This window comes from Ichthyophthirius multifiliis (assembly GCF_000220395.1).
Source record: "Ichthyophthirius multifiliis unplaced genomic scaffold scaff_1120509250246, whole genome shotgun sequence".
In the NCBI taxonomy this organism is placed as follows: Eukaryota; Ciliophora; class Oligohymenophorea; order Hymenostomatida; genus Ichthyophthirius; species Ichthyophthirius multifiliis.
Window position 1 is genome coordinate 33,072 of NW_004086944.1, and position 21,316 is coordinate 54,387.

A 21,316-nucleotide genomic window follows, 5' to 3' on the forward strand; every position below is an offset into this window, starting at 1 on the left:
AATATAATTAATTCTTTTTACAAGAAGTTATAAAATAATAAATGTTTTTTAATTTAAAAAAATATTATAAATTAATTTAATTAAAAAGTTAAAAAAATATATCTTCTAAATTTTTTTATTTTTATTTTATAATTTAATAAAAATTAAAAATATTTAATATATTAATAAAAATGTCCTGGAATTATTGCTCAATAACAGGTGAATAATTAACTGATCCAGTAATATCTAAAAAAACAGGACACATATACGAACGCCGAATAATTGAAAAATACATAGAACAATCTGGCACAGATCCAATAACCAATTAACAACTAACAAAAGAAGATTTACTTCCTGTTTAAAGTAGACACAAAAAAAAAAATCTAAAAAAATAATAATAATATAAATATATAAATATATATTTTAATAACAATAAAAAAAAAGCCACCTTATAAAAAAACCCAGACCATTAACATGTACATCAATACCTGGTATTTTGAATACTTTTTAATCAGAATGGGATTAATTAATTATTGAAAGCTATGAATTAAAATAACATTAAGAAACGCTTCGTTAAGAACTCTAACATTCATTATTCTAATACGACGCAGCTTGCAGAGTAATAAACAGATTAATAAAAGAAAGAGATGAAGCAAGATCACAATTAACTCAGTTATAATAAAAATTATAAGACAACGTGGATTAATTTAAATAAATAAATACTACTAATAATAAAATGGAAATAGAATCGAAATAACAAAAACATTTAAGCGAAAAAATGTTAAGATCAATAAATGAAACAGCTCTAAAGTTAAATTCTTAGAGAAAAGAGCAAAAAAAAAACGCTGATTATATAAATAAATTCCATACTGTAGATTCTATATCATCTTATAACCCAAAACAAGTATTTAATTTATTCTAAAAAGAAGATTTATTCCCAAAATATATGGATTATAATCAAAAATAAGAATTATTAGTACTCTCTAGTAATAAAGGAGAAATTGCACTTTTTGATTGTAGTACAAATAAAATTTTATTTTAAGAAAAAAGTATTACTGAAGAAGACAATAATGTTTTGGGAATTTAATTTAATATATAAAATTATTTATCTGATGTAGATAATAATGGTGAAAATATTGAATTTATAGTTTTAAAATAAAAATCTTTTCATCTCTATTAGTTCTTCTGGGAATAGGAAAAATTAACTAAAGTGTATTCTTTTTAGTCCACAAATGAAAATTTTAATACATTTTCAGTACATCCTAACGGTATTTTATTATGTTTGGCTTGCTAGAGTGGGCTTATTTAATATTTTGATTTAAGTTAAAAAAATATGTGTGGATAAATTAATTAATTTGTTTCACAAATTGATATTTAAAGCCTATAAATACACCCAGATGGAAATATTATGGCTATAGGAGGCTCCAGTGGTTAAGTTAAGTTGTGGTATATTGCTGGAAACGAAATTATGGCAAGCCTAGAATTAGAAAAGGGTAAAGAAAATATTAACATGATAAACTTTTGTGAAAATGGATATTTCTTTGTAGCTGGAAGTGAAGATGCGAATACTATTAGCATATGGGATTTGAGAAAAGGAAATACTGCGTGCAGTTTTGGAGGTGAAGGGGATAAATTTAATTACACAGCAGTTTAATTTGATGATTTAGGAAGTGTAATTGCTTTAGGAAATTAATAAGGGTAAATTAAAATTGTTGAATGTAAAAAATGGAGTTGTTTGTCTTAAGGGAAATTTCATAATTCGAAAATTAATTAAATAAGGTAATAATATACTTTATTTTTATTATATATTTTTTATTTTATAGATTTGGATAATATTCGAGTTATATTTTAAGTTGTTCGGAAGATTAGTAATTGGCATTTTCTTAATAATGAAAGTTTTTTATATTTTAATGAAGATTTATTAAGTATTATTATTTTATTTAACTTTTTTTTTTTTAAATAAAAATTAAAAAAAATATATATTTATAATATAAAAAAATATTTTAATTAAATTATATTTATTAATTATTAATAAGTATTTTTTTTTTTTTTTTTATAAATAAATATATTTTTTTAAAAAATATTATATATTTAGTTATTAATATATTATTATAAACAAGATTAAATGAACTACAGAATATATATAATATTTGTCTTCTATAAACAATTATAATTATTATTTAATTTATATTATAATTAGATTTATTTTTTAAATTAAAATATGATAATATGAAACAATTTTTTAAAACAATAAATTTTATTTTTATTTTTTTATAAAATAATTAAAAAATAGATATAATTGTATAAATACAAATAAAAAAAATTTGAAAAAAAAAAAACAAACAAATTATACTATAATTATAAATAAATTTTTGTTTAAAAATAAAAAAATGAGCAAAAAATAAATAATCTATAAATCAAAAGACGAACTTTAAGAAGAAATAACTAAAAACGAAGAAACAATATATAAATTAAAAACCCAAGTATATAAATTAAAAGACTAACTAGAACTCTTAATACTAGAAATTTAAAAAAAAAAGACTTAAAGCCTACCCAACCTGCCCCCATGTCAGAATAAGAAGAATAAAAAATACTTCACCAATTAGAAAAAGAATATATAAATGCACAGAATCAATTTAATTATTACAAACGAGAGCTCGATAAATTATAAAGCTTACCTATTGACTCATCTAATTTATTAGATTAAATATATCGGTATGAAGAATAAAATTCATTAGGGTAAAAAGAAATACTTTCTATTTAAAAAACTACTCGCAAAATAGAAAAATCTAATAGAGATTACGAAAAACAAATAAACACGTTAAGAGCTTAAGATGACATTAACAGCAGATTGAACGTATATAGAGCCGAAGTATTATCTTTAAGAGAAAAAAAGTAAAAACTCGAAGACTTATATACATAAAACGAGGAAAATTACTCCAAAAAAGAATTCTATATATAACTTATGAAATCAAATTGTCAAAAACTAAACATAAAAGAGCCTAATTTAAACCTATAATAAAAAAGGAATCGATTTTAATAAAGTAAGGCTATATCTCAAGAATCAGCTCATACATATTAAAAAAAATAATCTTTGAAATAAATACTAAATTAAGATGATGAATTTGATAAATTATAAATTAATTTCGATAACTACAAAAATTTAGTAAATAAAAAAAACATTATAAAAATCGCTTTAGAAAACCTGTAAAAAATACAAGCTTAAAAATAAAAAACAATATAAGATAAAAAACTCGAATTCGAATACGAAAAAAATAAATACTAACATTAAATTAAAGAAAAAATTAAAGAAATAGAACTAGCATAATAAAAATATGAAGAAATGAAAAAAAGAACTAAATTTGCTTCTAAATAATAATACGAATAATTCTCTTTAATAGAAAATAATTATAATATAACTAATAATAATAGGTCTGATTCGACTAATAAAAGTGTATAAAATCGTAATTTATTATTTAAAAAAATATAATTAGAAGATAGTTTACACTCTACTTATTAATAATTACAAATCGTTTAAGCAAAATGTTCTCCTTAAAAAGAAAATAATTAAAATAATATTATATCTTCTGTTTTTCCATCAACTAAACATTAATAAGATGAAAATAAACTAAATTCTTCCTAATAAAATCACTTAGTCAATGAAAATCTAATCGAAACAGCCTAAAGGGGTACCATAAGGAAATATTTGGGAAAATAACCAATTTAGGATAGTGTGACAGGTGATGATGCTGAAATTATTGGTTTAAACAGTGTGGAACATAGAATTTAAAAAATAATATTTTTCTGGAAAGAAAGTTCTATTTATGGCTACTAAGTATTTTATAAAAGCGGAAATGAGATTTTGGAAGGAATTTGTAATGTAAATTCTATAAGAAAAAAATTTGCAGAAGAAAGCTAATTAACATTTAATTTAAATGAAAAAATTGATACATTTGAAGCTTATATGAATGAATAGGGAGATGCAGTTAATTATATTAAAATTAAAACTAATTTTGATAATATTTTAGAAGTAGGAATGCCTAAAAGGGGTGCTTTGGCTAAAATTATAGAATTTAATAAGTTTTAGATACCTATTACAGTCTTTGGAGCTATTGATTTATGTACAGAAAGTAAAAATTCAAATGATTTATAACTAAATTGCTTAGGATTTGAAATTAAAAAAATTTGAAAAAAATAATATATATATATATTTATTATTAACAATGCAATACAATTATAATTATATATATACACAAATAATACAAATTTAAAAATTAAATTTCAAACATAATCTGAATAAGATCTGTAATTTCTTTTAATTTAAATAATTTTACTTTCAAAAGATTTCTAAGTAATAACAGCTTCATCATTATGATAAACTTAATCTAGGCTTTCTTATTAAATTTAATATTATTGCTATTAACATTGATTAATATTATTCCAACAATTTTTTCTTTAAAAGTATTATTATTTATATTTATATTATTATTATTATTATTATTATTATTATTATGATTTTATTATTATTATTATTATTTTTATTATTTTTACTTTTATTATTGATTATATTAATACTAATTTTATTAATTATACGTATAACTTATTAATTACAAACACTCATATTAGGATAATATGTTTTCTTAAATACTTTATATTTTTATAAATTCTATATCTTATATAGAAAGTTTCTATATTTTAAATAATGATGAAATAAGGAAATCCTTTACAATATAATTCTCATTTTTATATTTTTCTTGTTATTAATAATTTTATATTGATAGTTTACAAATTTTTTAATTAATATTATTCTTAAAATTTGAATTATTTTCTTTAGTAACTTTTTAATTTTATCTTTTTTTATTATTCTGATTATTAAGTTCAATATTATTATTATTGTCTTCTATAATTCTCATTAAGTTCCCAAAATGGAACTATTACATATTCATTTTATATATACCTAAAAAAAAAGTCTATATAATTAATTTCTAAATACTTATATTTTTTGTAGTTATATATATTTTGTAATTCTTGTATTGATCTAAAAAACACTGCCATTTTTAAATACATTCAATGCAACTTTTTATCATAAAACTAATAATTTTATATTTTTCTTAAACATTAGAAATCATTTCAATTAACTAATTCTAATACTAAATAATTACAGTTTTCATTAAATTTAATATATTTTATCCTGTTTATAAAATTCTGATAACTTCTTAATTTTTTCCAGTATGTAATTTAGGCGCACAATAATATTTCGGTGCACTTTCTAAATTCTAAAAATTAAATTTAGGTTAAAAAGTAATTTCATTATTAAAATTATAATTATTAATATTCTATTATTAAAAAGAAGAGTTCATAATTTACTATATATTATTATTTTCTTCCATATCCATTTCATCTTTTAAATCTTCTTCATTATCGTCTTTTATATTTTAACCTTATTCTTTTTTCGAAAAAGTTCTCTAATTCATTAAAACCCTTTACTAATTAAAAGAAAATACTTTAGTTTCTTAAGGAGAATTAAACTATTTTTCCTATTAAGGATTAGTGACTTCTAAATCATTAAAATAACAATTAATTTTATTTATTTTTCCTTCTTTATATTTCTATTCAAAAACTAATTCATTATTCTTATTGAAATTTACATCTTCAAATAAAAAAACACTAAAATTATTATTAGTTCCTAATAATTATAAATCTTGATAAATTCTTAAATTAATAATATTTTTTGCCAATTTATATAAAAAGCTGCCTTTAGAACATAAATTATAACATATTTTATTTTCTAAATTTAAAGAAAATAAATTACAAAATTTATACAAAATCCCAAAACAATCAATATTATTTGACTAACAACTCAAATGTAAACATGTATTCATTAAATCTCCCCCTTTTATCTCAAAATCAATTAAAATTTAAACCCCATTCTATTTCCTTATACTATTATTATAATTTATAGCAAATTAAATTGCATTAATCTAGTTTCTTCGAACAGCCAAATGTATACCAGTCCACCCATCTTTATTTTTAATATTCGGATTAGCACCTTTATTTAATAAAAGTTCGCAAATCTTTGTCGAATTTAAAACATCTCTTGAAAATACAGTCATTAAATAATGAAAAGAAGTATTTCCATCAATGTCTTAAGTATCTATTTTCGCCCCTTTATTAATTAAATCCTAAATGAGGTAAATTTATCCTTTTATACATGCAATATTTAACGGAGAACCGAATTCGGAACCTCCACCATTCGCATTTGCTCCTAAAAAAAGTAATTTTTTAGCTGAGAAGTATTTTTCTTTAAGTATACAATAAGAAAGTGGTGAATGATTATTTTTATCAGTTTAATTAATTAAAAGACTATTCATATTATATAAACATTAAATTACACCCAAATTTTCATTTTCACAAGCTAAATGCATTAAAGTTTAATTTTAGAGATTTTAAGAAAAATTTGTAAAAGAAAAAGTTTTTTAAGAAAAATAATTAACAAATTATTCGAAAGAAAATTCCTTATAAGTTTTAGTTATTTATTTTAATTATCTCAAAGGCTCTTCTCCTATAATTTATAAAATATTTAAAGGAGGATTACAATATTTGAACCAGTCTAATTATAATAATTTAATGTTTTAACCTAATGAATCTTTAGGAAAAAAAGTGATTTCGTTGTTGTTTATAAAAAGGACTGTTAAACTATTTAATGAACCTATATATGAATTTATTTTCTAGATTTTATTATAGGAAACATCCAAAATTTGTAAATTTTAACAATTCGTTATTTCCTCAGGAATTTGTTAAATTAAATTATTTGAAATTGTAAATTTCTATAGATATTAGCTTTTGTTAAATATTTAAAAGGAAAGATAAGTAATTAAATTATTATCTAATTTTAATACTTTTAAATTTCGAAAACTAAATATTTCTTTAGGAATTTCTCGAAATTTGTTATTACTTAAGTCCAATATTTATATTTAGTTTTCATTTATTAATGTTTCTTTAGGAAATTAAATTGCATCTTGATATATGAATGAAAAAGCTGTTTTTTAATCGTTTTCCAATTATATATTTTATTGAAAATAATCTAAAGGGTTTTAGGAACATCTACGAAATGTTTATATGGTTTCATTTAAATATGGAGTTTATGCATTATTTTTTTTTTGAACAACTTCTCGTGCTGTTTTGCAAACAGAAAATTTTTCAATTTACATTTATTTTAATTAGGTTTTGATTTCTTTTTTTTTTTTACAAATATAAATATTTGTATTTTTTTTTGATCAAAATAGTTTATAAAATTAAATACTTTTTTATTTAAATATTAAAATTAATAAAAGCATCTATATTAAAAAAAACATAAATATAAAAACAATAAAAAATAAAGATTTATCATATTTATCAATAATATAATATATTTTGAATTTTAATTATTTTTAAATAAGCAAAACAATTATTTTTAAAAATAATTTAATTAAAAGTTTATCATAATATAATATTAATTTAAGAAGCTGTAGTATTAAATTAAGTTATTTTTTTGAACAAAATAATTATTTATAAGTTAGAATACTATTTAAAAAAATTTTATAAAAGGTTTATAAATAATAGTTATAAAATTTTAATTATTTTATTAATTATAATAAAAAAAAATTATTTAAAAAATAAATATCCAATATAAATAAATAATGATTTGTATCAATTTAACTAAAATATAAATTATATTGTTAATTAATTTTATAAAATAAACTTATTAATAATAATAATAATAATAATAATAATAATAATAATAATAATAAATAATATATATAATATATATATATATATATATATATATATATTATATTTATATTTATATAAAAATATATTTATAATTCCTTTTTATTCTTTTATATATTTGATAAATTTTTTTTTTTATTAATTTTTATTTATTCTTATTAACATTATAAATATAAAATTTTATTTACAAAATTCAAATATTTATGATTTATTTTTTATAAAAACAACTCAAAATAAATATTTTTTTATAAACTTTATTATTCTTAAATATATATAATAAAATATTTTTTTTTATAAAAAAATAAATAATATTTTTAAATTTTAATAGCTAAAATAAAATAGTAATATAATTTTGAAAATATTTTTTTTTCTTCTTAATTATAATAAAATTATTATTTGGTACCTTTGAAAATTTATAAACCTATATTTTCTAATTTTGCGAAAAAAATATTTATGAATAAATACTAATCATATATAAAAGCAAATATGATGCCTAAGAAATTATATTATAAACTTAAAATTTTAAATATTAAATTTAGATAGAAAAGCACCTTTAAAATTTAAAATATTTACTTAAGTTTTTTTTTTAAATAAAATAATTGGATTAGTTTAAGATTAAATAAGCCATTAAATTATTTTTAAAAAATAAATTAGAAACAGTGTATATATCTTTTTTTATTTAAAAAAATATAAGAATATAAAAATAGTAAATAAATTTAAAATTCAATAAAAAATATATTAATTCAAAGTTAAATTACATTTAAAAATAATTTAAAAAAATTAAATTTATCAAAGACAAAATAAATATCCTATTTATTTTGTTAATATTATAAAATATATTTTATTAATAAAATGATTTGTAATTAATTTATCAAAAAATAATTCTATGCGTTTTGGTTTAGATTTATCCTGATAACTATACTTAGAATATTAATTTACTAAATAAATAAGTTAAAAAAAGTAATTCTAATAAAGTAAGATTTTAAAATTTTCATATTTATAAAAATAAGTTAAATAAATGAATATGGGAAATTTAATATTAAATTTATATAATAAATTATGATAAATATTTTTATTTTAAATTAATTTATATTTAGTAAATTATTATTTAAATTAAAAGTAATATAATTTCGAATTAATAATTAAAAAAATAATAAAAAAAATGAATAACTAATATTAACACCCAAATTATAAATATATAGATATGGGTATAATATTATACTAAAAAAATAAATATATAATATATTTTTTTTAAATAAAAAAAGAAAAGCTAAATTCAAATATTTAATTAGTTTCACCATTAAAATCTGCAAAATCAAACACTCCATTAAAACTTACACCAATAAAAATTACTAATCCACTATTTTAAGTAAAATATTTTCTTAAAAAATCAAATAATAGAATTTATTAATTTTATTTTTTTTAAAAAAAAAGAAATAAAAAGCAAAACCTAATGGCATTAGTAAAAAAAAAAAACATTATAAATAAAATGATATTAATTAAAAAAAAAGGGTTTCCTTATTAAGTATAGCCTTTATAAAATTCTTATCAAATATAATAATATTAGAATAATGATGATTCTTCTTAAGTAAATGAAAAAAGAAAAAAAAAAAAAAAATAAAAATAAAAATAGTTTAATAGAAATTAAATAATTAATATTACGGATAAAACAAATAATATAAAATAATACTATAAAAAAATATAAAAAGAGCTTTTACAATTAATTTCTTAGACAAATCCTTTATAGCCTGAATATTCACTTTTAATAACTAAACTTAATTAAGCAAAATAACTTTATAAGGAAGAGATATAATAACATAAATTCGAATAAGTCCAAAAACTAATAACAAATATGTAAGAAACGGGAGGATTGGATGGCTTTCGTTTTAAATTTCACAAAATGATCAATTTTCCTATTGAATATGGCTAATAAATATAATTAAGATGCTGTCTATTATATGGAGATGAGGTTTTTGTAGATATTAATGGGGAAAATTGCTCTTTTATAATAAATATAAACGGAGTCCGATGCAAAAATAACAGCCTTAAATTGATTGGACAAGGTAAAAGGGATTTAAATTTGAACTTACGAATAATTTTAAATTAATTTAATTTTATTTAAGAAATTTAAAAATTTAAATTATTAGTTAATATATTTGATTATAAAGGATATATTATTGGATGGAACACAATTTATTTATATACTAAATACAAATTAAATCAAGGAAAATATTCACTAAATTTATATTCGCCACCAGCTTAAAGACCTCCTTTTAATGAATTTAAAAAATAAATAGATATTGAAATGTAACATGTATTTTTATAAATAAATAATATATTATTATTTATTTTAAATAAAGGAAATAATCGCTTTACCTTGTGAAGATATAGAAGATGAAATAGATGAAAGAATGAATGAATTGATGGAAGTTAAAAATAAAATACCTAATAATGAAAATAATATGTTTTATTTATAAAATAATAATGAACATTATTAAGTCGATAAAACTTATAGTAAAAATGAAAATTCTTAATAAAAGGCAGATTCTATGAATTAGTAAAACTAACATACTTCTGATATTACAAAATTTCACTAGAATTTATCCGCTTATAATAATTATTAAGAAGATTTAAATTTAAATTAAATAAATGCTAAATAATAATAAATTATTAATGTATCAAAGCCTTAAGTAATATATAGTAATGCTAAATAATACTTAAATTCTTAAAGACAAACTAATGATAATTAAGTTCCTTCTATTTCTGATTTTTCTCAATTCAACTAAAATATAAGTAATATAGGATTAAGATAAAAAAATTATTAATAAAGAAATTCGATTAATTGTGAAGACAATGAAGATATATCACAATAAGTTAAATAAAAATCTCAGTTTATTATATAAATGTAAAAATAATTCTATTTAAAATAATCTAAAGAAATTGAAAAGAAGTTAATAGAAAATAAATAATTTTAAAGATTAAATGAAAATATCAATTTTAAAAAAAGTTATAATTTAAATAGTAATTAAATTTATTTAGATAAAAATATATATTAAGGAATAAATGGATTTGAAATAAATATAATAAAAGTACATAAATTTAAAAAAAAAGATTTTAATATATCTTAAATAATAATAACTGCATAACTATTGGATGAAAATAATGTAATATATATTATATAAAAATAAAAAAATTATATAATTGTTACTTTTTATAAGATTTTATTAATAAATAAAAAAAAAATAAAGAAAAAGTTTTAAATATTTTTTTTTTCAAATATAATTTAAATAAATATATAATTATAAAATATATATATATATATATATATATATTATTTATATATAAATTTATATTCATAAATATATATATATATATATACATTAAATTAATTTTTTTTTTTTTTTTTAATTAGTTTATTGGTGAATAAAAAATATAAATTATTTTAAATAAAAAATCAAAATGATAACTATACATTTCTTGATTATAAGGAATATTTTGAACTCAATTTTCACAAATTAGTTTCTTTATATAAATATTCTTAATTAGAATAATTTAAATTATTTATAACTTATTTAGATGAAGATTAAAATGAATTAGCATGGCAATATATTCCTATATTTAAATTACGAAATATTAATTAGAATCTTTAATAGGTTTACCTTCTATAATCTCCAGCTCTCATACCTCCTTTTTTTGAAGGCATAAAAATTAATTCTAGAATTAAAGTAGATTTTAAAATAAATCCTTTGTAAGGCCATAATTTTAACTAATAAGAAAAAAATTAATCAATTTAATTTTCTTAAGAAAGTCTCAAAAATGTAAAAGTAATTGATTTTACAGAAACAAAAGATAGTTAGGATACTAATTAAAGTTTAAATAAATAATCAATAATAACTAACTAAATAAAAAAGCCTTATTAGTTAACTAAAAATATATAATTATAATAATAAGGTGGATAAGTTGAATAAGTTGATTAAGTAATTATATAATTATGTTAAAAAATAATAATAATAATATAAATATTAATATATTTATATTAATTTAGGATAAATAATAACAAACAGACAACAAAAATAAAAAAAATAAAAAATAATAATAAGATCTTTAATTAACTTAATAAATAGATTTAGTATTACCAAATAGTTTATAAAAAAATTAAAATTCTTAATAATAGTAATAAAGTTCTTAAAAAACAAAACAAATAATAACTAATTTACAACATGAATTACCTGAATAAATATTTTCATAAAGATAATCCGGATAAAGTATTGAGTATTAATTAAATTCCCCTATTTAATAAAAAGAGCATAAAAAAGGAAAAAAAGAAGAAAAAAATGATGAAAAAAAAGAAGAAAAAAAAGAAGTAAAAGAAGAAGAGAAAAAAAAAGAAAAAAAGAAAAAAAAAAGAAGAAAAAAAGGAAGAAAAAAAAAAAGATAAAAAAGAAGAAAAAAAAGAAGATTTAAGCGAGAATATATAGCCAACACAAATAAATATTAGCAAATAGAAAATATATAAACAAATTAAATTAGATAATTTTAATTTAACAAAAGAATTAACAGAATAAAAAGAAGAATAGTTAATAGATGAATAATAAAAGCAAGATAAAATAAACATAAAAAAAAATTTATCATTTTAAAATAATAAAATACTCTAAAAAAAATAAACTATTTAAAATCAAACCTCTTAAAATTAAATAATGAGTATAAGTTCGCCTAAAAATTTAACTAATGAAAAAGCGTAACCTGATATTTAATAATAATAAAAAAAATAGTTCTCAAAATGAATCTACCTCTAATTAAAAAAGCATAAAAAGAGATAATCTTGATACTTAAAAAATTATTACTAATAATTAAAATAATAATATTAATAATTAAGATTCTCCTTCTAATTAATATTAGAAGTATAAATTGAGCCCAGAATTCAAATTAGAAAGAAAATCATCTCCTAAATTAATAAATTTTCAAAAAAACGAAGATATTTATTCTAATTTAATATTAGATATTTTGTAAATTAATAACTTATAAAATTAAAAATATGTAGGATTTACAGTATTTATTTGCATAGAAAATACAAAAAATATACTAAAATCATAAAAAGGTGAGTTATTAGTATTCGAATCAAATGAATTTTATGGAGTTGATGATAACAACATTTGCCATATTTAATAAAGGATTGAATTTTAAATTAAAAAATAATAAAAATACAAAAATACTTTCATTTTGTTTAGCTTTGATGAAGAAAGTGAAAGTGAAAAAAATGAGCAATATATTGAATTCGGATGGCTTGCTTTTTATGTTTTTGATTAATAAGGAGATGTTAAAAAAGGAACTTTTAAATAAAGTTTATACTAGAATCCAATTGTGGATATAAAATAAAAATAACCAAAAATATTAGAAAGTTAAATTTTGTTCAGTATTTAATGAAATATATATTATATTTATTTTTAATTAATTTAATTTTTCATAAATAATAAGTATAATTTATATTTTTAACATACATATGTATGAATAAAAAAAGAATAATCAAGAATTTATTTAGAAAAAAAAATATTAACTATTATTATGTTTTCTTTTAAATAATTTAATAAAAAATAAATTATTATTTAGACTATTTTTAATGTTATTATAATTTAATTTGAGTGCAAGAATAATTAGTGAAATTAGATAAAATATAAATAAAAAATTAAATTTAATAATAACATTAAAATTTTATAAATAAATAAAAAATAAACTAATTAAATTCTTTATCAAATAATGTATAAATTAATAATAATTTTTATATATTGAATTTATATTTATTTATTATAATTGACATATTTATAATAAAAAATATTATATATATACTTTTTTTTTATATTTTTATAAGAATTATTTACATATATATTTTTTAGACTACTTATTAAAAATAATTACAAAACAAAACAAAACTTTAACAAAAATAATAATAAATATATAATATATCATATTTATTAAATTCATCAAAAATATAATATATATCTTTAAAAATTTATTGCACTAAAATATATTAAAATAATATTTAGTGATAATCATTAATGGAATATATTAGTAATTTTAAATATAATATGATTTTAGATTTATTAGAATATTAATTAATCTTTTTTAACATTTTAAAAATCATTTTTTTTTTTTTTTAGATATTATTAAAAGTTATTAAAAAGCAATAAATGTAAATCAAATTATAGACTTGATAAAATATATAGAATAATTATTATTGTTATTAAAAAAATATATTCCTTTATTTTTATTTAATTATTATTAGGAGGTTCATTGATATCAAGCGATGGATATATAAATCGTTGATTTATAAATTTAAGGAATAATTTGCTTACCAGATTTAGTTATGGTAAAAAAATATAGTATTTTTTAGTACAGAGTAATAAAATGATTTTTTGAGTATAAAATTTGTATAATATATATTTTTAATTGTATTTTATGTATAAATATATTTATTAATAAATTAAAAAAAAATATATATATTCTAATTTATCCCCTATTAGCAAAATTTAAATTAATAGAGTTAGTTATTAGTCTAAAAAATTGAACTTTATATGATAAAAAAATTTAAATTAAGATTCCGCATATAGTTCAAATCCTGTATTAATTTTGTAATTATTATAAGATAGAATATGTCATATATAAAAAGTTTAAGAATTAATAAATGATATATCAAGCAAAGATAAAACCTTATAATTCTAATTTAAATACTTGAAAATAAATTCTATATTGAATTTTATAACCAATTTAAAATGATTAGCATTTTTCAGAAATAAATATTAAAACAAAAACTTATTAACAAATAATTCTTTATAATAAGACTATAAAAAGTAATTTAGGTCTTATAAAATTCAGAAATCATATGAGGAAATAATAAACTTAATAAATTTACTGAGTAATTTCTAATAGTAATCTATTTTTAATGTTTTTATAATCGATAATTATATAAAAATATAATATAATAAACAAATTAAATATATATTTAAATAAATAATAAAAATATATATTTTTAGATAATAAAAAATTTATTAAAATATGAAAATAGATTCATAATAATATAAATATTTTTTTTTCAATTGCTTTTTTTGTTTTTTTTGTTATTTTGATTATTATTATTAATTTTTTTCAATTTCTTCTTAATGATATTTTCTCTTTTATTAAAAAATTTAATTTTTTCATTTCTAGATTAAACAACAATAAGATTATTATTATCCTATATATCTTTTAATTTATAAACTTTGTTCTCAAATCCTGCACTAATATATTCTAAATCTCCTCCAAGTATTTAATATTATAATTTACTTTTGTCAATTACCCCTTAACTAAAAACAGTTTTAAAATCATCACCGCCAGCATTTAAAACATTAAATGAGAATGTAAGAATTGTAAATTAATCGTCAGAATTTACAATATCTCCATTATCAAGTCTTGCACTTCCTTCAATAAAAGATAAAGAAGGTTCTTTAGTAACTTTCATATAAAGTCCAGTATATGAATAAAAGGCTCTTTTTCCACTTTATAAAATTGTTGTCATTTTCAAAAGTTAATCGCCAGTAACATTAAAAGAAGCAACATTTCCTTTAAAAGGGAACATAGTATTCATATCAGCTTCAGAAACTTCGCCTGCGAAAAATTCAGATCTAAATCCTCCATATCCTAATATAGAAATAACTTTATTAGGATCATAATCTTAATTTTTGGAAAGGAAATTTCTTTTTAAGGCTTATCCTAATAAAGCTCCTAAAGGGTTAAAATCAGTTTTAATGTTTAAAAAGTCATCATCTACACTAAAAATAACATTTTATCTCATTTTCATTACTAAGTCGACAACACCTTTATACTTATCTGAACTAAACAAATCCAAAACTCTTTAATCTATTTCTGAAGTGAGAGTAGAGTTTTTGAATTTAAATACTTTCATATTTTTATCTTTAGGTACAGTATCACATCTCATATTTTATTTAAAGACATGACTACAGAGAGGAATCGGACCTTATATTAAAGTTTTTTTAGAGTCAACCCTATATTAGTTTTCATCATATTTGAAATTTAATCTTATTACATTAGCATATTAACCTCCTAAGGGATTCTAAACAATAGGAATTCCATTCAAGAAATTATGAACCGTATCATGTACATGTCCTGCTACCCAACCATCAATAGTTCCTTCAGGAATTTTATGAATAAATTTAGCTATTTCTCTTTCATTGCATTTTACACTATTATTTTTCAAATTATAAATCGTTCTAACTCTATATCTTTTAAATTCATTAACATTTTCAGGCGAACAAAGAATTCCAATATGAGATACTACTAAAACTGCATGTACTCCTTCTTCTTCCCTTAGTTTTTGACTCTATTCAATTACTATTTAAGCATATTAATCATCAATATCATAATCTATAGGTGGCATTGATGTTGATGTATAAGTTTCAATAGTTGTAAGACCAATTACTCCTATTTTAATTTATCCATCATGAAATTCAAAAACTTTAGTTTTCATTAATTTGTTATCATAATCTTAAACTAATTTTTCAAGTGATTTATTCAATTCATCCTTAGCTTTTTAATCACTAATTGTTTTTAATATTTCCTATATTTCTTCAGGGGATTTTCTTTCCATATTAGCAACAAGATAAGGATATTGAGCATTATTGATAAATTTTATTATTCTATCTTTTCCCCAATCCCATTCATGATTCCCTATAGTTGTAGCATCTAAATCCATCAGATTGTAAAAGTCAGTTATTAATTCACCACTAGTTTTATAGTTCTCTAAAGTTCCTTAGAATTAGTCTCCCCCATCTAACCATAGGACTCCTTTAGGATTATCTTTTCTTAGAATATTAACTAAGCCAGATAATAATTTAAATCCTCCTCTCATATATTCTTATTCGTCTTATTTCTTGTTTAATTCTATAGCAGCCCCATGAACATCATTTGTTCCCAATATATCTACATATAAATCTTGAGTTGATGATAAGGAAATATATATTATAACTAAGAAATTAATAATATAAGATTTTAAATAAATCATTTTCCTTTTTTTAATAAATTTAATTTTTAATTTATATTTTAAATATTTATATTTTTAAAAACGTATAATCAAATTCTATTATTTACTTTAAGTATTTTTTATTTAGACACTATAATTTAAAATATAAATTATAAAAAATATAATTTCTAATTTAATTTTTTTAATAAACAGATTATGCTTAATTAACATTATATAATTTTCATGAACAAAAAAATTTATTTAACAATAAATAATAATTATTTTAATTTTATAAATATCTTAATAAATAAAATAGTTAATATTTTTTAAATTTAATTTATATTAATATTATTTATTAAAAGAAAATAATAATTTATTTTAATTAAAAGAGTTTTAAAATAAAAACTTTAATTTTATTTTTTTATTTATGCATTTTTATATATATATTTTTTTTATTTGTTCTTATAAACATAGTTTATTAATATTTATTATATTTTCTCATTTTCTTAAAATTATTTCAATTATAAATTATATATTATTTTCATATTGTTTATTTAATAGCAAAAATTTACATTATTTATAAGCTTCATTATTCTCTTTCTCTTGCAAAATACTATTTATGACTTCCTATTTTCTCAAATTCTATTATATTATAAAATTCAGTCATTAAATTTCTTCAGTTTATTAAGGTTTTTAATATTCTATAAATTAGTCGTCAGTATTACAATTATATTCTCTTAGTATATTTATTAATCTCGAAAGTAATTTATATCTTTCTATTATATATTCTTGTTCATTATTTTTTTTAATAACTTTTGTGGCTGCAGCATGTATATAACTAATCCCTAAAATATCTTAGTAAAGTGAATCTGGTTGGTTAGCTTGTAGACAATTTTATTAATATTAATAAAATCTTGATTTATAATATAATACGTATTTTTTTATTTGAAAATATCAATATTTTAAAATAAAAAATATATTGATGATAAAGTAAAATATCATTTACTTTATTAAAAGTTTATATTTTAACATACAGCTTATCTAATTTTTTAATTTGTCTATATGCTTTTATTAATAATAAAAATAAAATAATAATAATAAAATCATAATTCATATAATTTTTAGTAAAAAAATAAAAAAATTGTGTAAATTATATATATTTTTAAAAAAATTGTATAATTTATTCATATTATTTTTATTTTATTTTTTTAAACTTAGTTAAAAATAAAAAAAATAAAAGAAAAAAATTGATAATGGCATTTTTTATATGATTGATTTTTTTAAAAAATACTATATAAAAATAAAGTCAACTATATATAATAAATAGTTTTATTGTAAATGATGTAAATGATTTAAAATTATTTTTTAATCATTCTCATTTAGTTCTTGCAATTAACTATTAAACAATTGATTATCTAATTGTAAGATTTTTTTAATCCAAGAAATCTTATAAATAGTATGTTTTCTTTTCAAATCCATCCAAAAAAGCATTCAAATCTAAATCAAATACTTTTGATTATAATGAATCTTCAGTAATAATTCCTTAGTTAAAAATAGTTTTAAAATCATCTCCTCCACCATTTAAAACATTAAATTAAAATGTAAGAATAGTAAATTCATCATCATTATTTATTTGATCCCCATTTTCTAATTTAGCACTATCTTAAATATATTAATAAGGATTTTTACCTACTTCCATATTTATTCCACTAAAACAATAAAAAGGTTTTCTTCCACTTTATAAAATTGCTATCATTTTCAAAAGTTAATCACCAGTAATTTTAAAAGAAACAACGTTTCCTTTAAAAGGGAACATAGTATTCATATCAACTTCAGAAACTTCGCCTGCGAAAATTCAGCTCTAAATGCTCCATATCCTAATATAGAAATAACTTTATTAGGATCTAAATCTTAATTTTTGGAAAGGAAATTTCTTTTTAAGGCTTATCCTAATAAAGCTCCTAAAGGGTTAAAATCAGTTTTAATGTTTAAAAAGTCATTATCTACACTAAAAAGTATGTTTTATCTCATTTCCGTGACTTGATTAATAACTCCTTTATATTTTTCAGAATTAAACAAATCTATTACATTTTAATCTACATTCGATAGAAGATTTTAATTTCTAAACTAATATTCTACCATGTCAATATTTAAAGGTACTTTTTCACATATTTTATTCGACACAAAAACATGAGAACATAAAGGAATTGGTCCTTAAATTTCGGTATCATCACTAACAATTTAATACTTTCCATTACTTTAAAGTTAAAATTTCAACCTTATTACATTTGCATATTTTCCACCTAAAGGATTCTAAACAATTGGAATTCCATTCTAAAAAGTATGAACAGTATCATGTACATGCCCGGCAACCCATCCATTGACAGTTTCTTATGAAATTTTAGACAATATTTAAGGTATTTCTTTTTCATTGCATTATATACTATTATTTTCTTCATCTGAAGCAGTTCTAATTTTAAATTATTAAAATTCATCAATATTTTTTGGAGAACAAAGCATTCCGACATGAGAAACTACTATTACAGCGTCAACATTTTATTGGTTTTTTAATTAATTGCTTAGTTCAGTAATAACCTCATTGTATTTATCTGATATATCATAATCATTAGGAGGATTTGCAGTTGAATAATAAGTTTCAACTGTGACCAAACCAATAACTCCGATTTTAATTTTTCCATCATGAAATTCGAAAACTTATGTTTTTGAAACTTTCTTTGAGAAATCATTAACTAAAGTATCAAGAGATTTATCTAAATCTTCTAATGTTTTTATATCTTTAGTATTACTTTTTATTTAATCTATTTCCTCTTAGGATTTTCTTTTCATATTAGACACCAAGTATTTATATTTAGCATTATTCATGAATTTTATTATTCGATCTTTTCCCCAATCCCATTCATGGTTTCCTATTGTTGTAGCATCTAAAAACATTGTATTATAAAAGTCTGTCATTAAATCTCCTTATGTTTTGAAGTTTTCTAGTGTTCCTTAAAATTAATCTCCTCCATCTAACCATAAGACTCCTTTAGGATTATCTTTTCTTAAAATGTTTATTAGCCCAGACAATAGCTTATATCCTCCTACTTTATAGGCAACTCCATCTGCTGTTTGTTTATCTAATTATAAGCCTGCTCCATGAATATCATTAGTACCTAGAATATCTACGTAGATGTTTTTTTATAGTTATTAGTATGTTAGTTGGCTTTATAATATAATTATAATTATGAAAATTATTATGTTTTTTTTAGACATTTTTATTTTAAGATATTAATTATTTTTAAGAAGTTTATATTTATTAGATAATCAATATAAATAAAATAATACATAAAAAATGTTATAAATTAAAAAATAAAAAAAAAAAAATTTTTTAAAAAAAAATTATTATAAAAATATTTATTTATATATGAATTATTTATAATATATATATTATTATGTATAAAAATAAATATATATTATTTATTTATTATATCTTTATTAATATTTATATAATAAAAAACATTATTTTTTAATAAATTTTTATAATTTATAATTTTATTTATATAGAGTTTATATATATATATATATATATTTATATATATTTATATATATTTATATATATTTATATATATATATTTTTTTTTTTAACTTATTAATTAATCAAATTTGATTTCATTTATAGTAAAAAATATTATTATAATAAAAAAAATTTATAATACCTTATTAATTTATATATTATTTTACTAATTAATAATTTTTTAATATTTTTGAAAATTAATACATATATGTTATATATTTATAATAATATTAATAATTCCTCATTATTTTTATCAATATTTTAAAAGAATATTTTTTTTATTTTCTCATATTATTAATATAATATATTATTTAATATATATAATTGTTTTATTAAATTTCATTTTAAAAATAATGATATTTTAATTTTATATATAATATAATTAATTCTTTAAATTTTTTTTTATTACTTTACAATTTTTAATGAAATTTTTAACATTATATTATATTAAGATTATATAACTTAAATTATTTAATCATATTTTAACATTTTTTCTATAAGTTATTATTTATTCTAATAAATAATAAATAAAATATTAATTATTATTGTAAACTAAATATTATGTTAATTATATCTTTAATTATATGAAGTTTTTATTTTTTATTGATTTTTTGTATATTAAATGAATATCTTTTTTTAATTTATCAGAAAGTATAAATTTTTTTAAATTTTAGTACGCATTTTATATATTAAATACGAAATTAATAATAAAAAGAAATATTATTTTTTGTTAAAAAAAATTAAAAATAAAATTAATATGTATTTAATAATTTTAGTAAAATTTTAAATAAATATTATTTAAAATAAAAGTAATTTTCTAATATTTTATTATATTCTTAAAAATAAAATAATTTTTTATATATAATTCACTTTTTTATTAATAATTAATTCTTATATAGTTTATTATCTCATTTAGCATTTTTTTATCTTATTAATATTATAAACATTTTTTTTTATATAAATATATTCATAAAAGCATTTAA

The 21,316-nt window shown here is 17.5% G+C and overlaps 4 protein-coding genes across 4 annotated transcripts, besides 26 other annotated features; 3 read left to right on the forward strand and 1 right to left on the reverse strand. All coding sequences in view use genetic code 6, as the record gives it.

Moving 5' to 3' along the window:
* Positions 1-170: 170 nt before the first annotated feature.
* Positions 171-479, forward strand: IMG5_058510 (hypothetical protein; the record flags this gene model as incomplete). The annotated part of the gene is made up of 2 exons (XM_004037169.1): positions 171-342; positions 424-479. The coding sequence occupies 2 exons, from the start codon at positions 171-173 to the stop codon at positions 477-479; spliced, it is 228 nt and encodes a 75-aa protein (XP_004037217.1).
* A 908-nt stretch (positions 480-1,387) lies between these two features.
* Positions 1,388-1,872, forward strand: IMG5_058520 (hypothetical protein; the record flags this gene model as incomplete). Its single annotated transcript, XM_004037170.1, has 2 exons — positions 1,388-1,677; positions 1,803-1,872. 2 exons carry the CDS (start codon positions 1,388-1,390, stop codon positions 1,870-1,872), a joined length of 360 nt encoding a protein of 119 aa, XP_004037218.1.
* Positions 1,873-1,942: 70 nt separating this feature from the next.
* Positions 1,943-1,996: a microsatellite.
* A 32-nt stretch (positions 1,997-2,028) lies between these two features.
* Positions 2,029-2,063: a microsatellite.
* A 2,378-nt stretch (positions 2,064-4,441) lies between these two features.
* Positions 4,442-4,550: a microsatellite.
* Positions 4,442-4,570: a microsatellite.
* Positions 4,571-5,288: 718 nt separating this feature from the next.
* Positions 5,289-5,327: a microsatellite.
* Positions 5,328-6,423: 1,096 nt separating this feature from the next.
* Positions 6,424-6,466: a microsatellite.
* A 1,258-nt stretch (positions 6,467-7,724) lies between these two features.
* Positions 7,725-7,784: a microsatellite.
* Positions 7,733-7,830: a microsatellite.
* Positions 7,773-7,843: a microsatellite.
* Positions 7,844-9,339: 1,496 nt separating this feature from the next.
* Positions 9,340-9,381: a microsatellite.
* Positions 9,382-11,055: 1,674 nt separating this feature from the next.
* Positions 11,056-11,127: a microsatellite.
* Positions 11,128-12,066: 939 nt separating this feature from the next.
* Positions 12,067-12,208: a microsatellite.
* Positions 12,128-12,203: a microsatellite.
* Positions 12,209-13,562: 1,354 nt separating the features above from the next.
* Positions 13,563-13,638: a microsatellite.
* Positions 13,639-14,709: 1,071 nt separating this feature from the next.
* Positions 14,710-14,773: a microsatellite.
* Positions 14,739-14,788: a microsatellite.
* Positions 14,789-14,836: 48 nt separating this feature from the next.
* On the reverse strand, positions 14,837-16,801 carry IMG5_058530 (hypothetical protein; the record flags this gene model as incomplete). Its single annotated transcript, XM_004037171.1, has 1 exon — positions 14,837-16,801. The coding sequence occupies one exon, from the start codon at positions 16,799-16,801 to the stop codon at positions 14,837-14,839; it is 1,965 nt and encodes a 654-aa protein (XP_004037219.1).
* Positions 16,802-16,817: 16 nt separating this feature from the next.
* Positions 16,818-16,859: a microsatellite.
* A 973-nt stretch (positions 16,860-17,832) lies between these two features.
* Positions 17,833-17,869: a microsatellite.
* A 23-nt stretch (positions 17,870-17,892) lies between these two features.
* Positions 17,893-17,957: a microsatellite.
* Positions 17,958-18,004: 47 nt separating this feature from the next.
* On the forward strand, positions 18,005-19,962 carry IMG5_058540 (hypothetical protein). The gene has a single exon (XM_004037172.1). The coding sequence runs from the start codon at positions 18,098-18,100 to the stop codon at positions 19,154-19,156; it is 1,059 nt and encodes a 352-aa protein (XP_004037220.1). The 5' UTR covers positions 18,005-18,097; the 3' UTR covers positions 19,157-19,962.
* Positions 19,963-20,134: 172 nt separating this feature from the next.
* Positions 20,135-20,170: a microsatellite.
* Positions 20,136-20,178: a microsatellite.
* Positions 20,179-20,225: 47 nt separating this feature from the next.
* Positions 20,226-20,390: a microsatellite.
* Positions 20,313-20,388: a microsatellite.
* Positions 20,328-20,392: a microsatellite.
* A 38-nt stretch (positions 20,393-20,430) lies between these two features.
* Positions 20,431-20,474: a microsatellite.
* A 147-nt stretch (positions 20,475-20,621) lies between these two features.
* Positions 20,622-20,656: a microsatellite.
* The last annotated feature ends 660 nt before the right edge of the window (positions 20,657-21,316 follow it).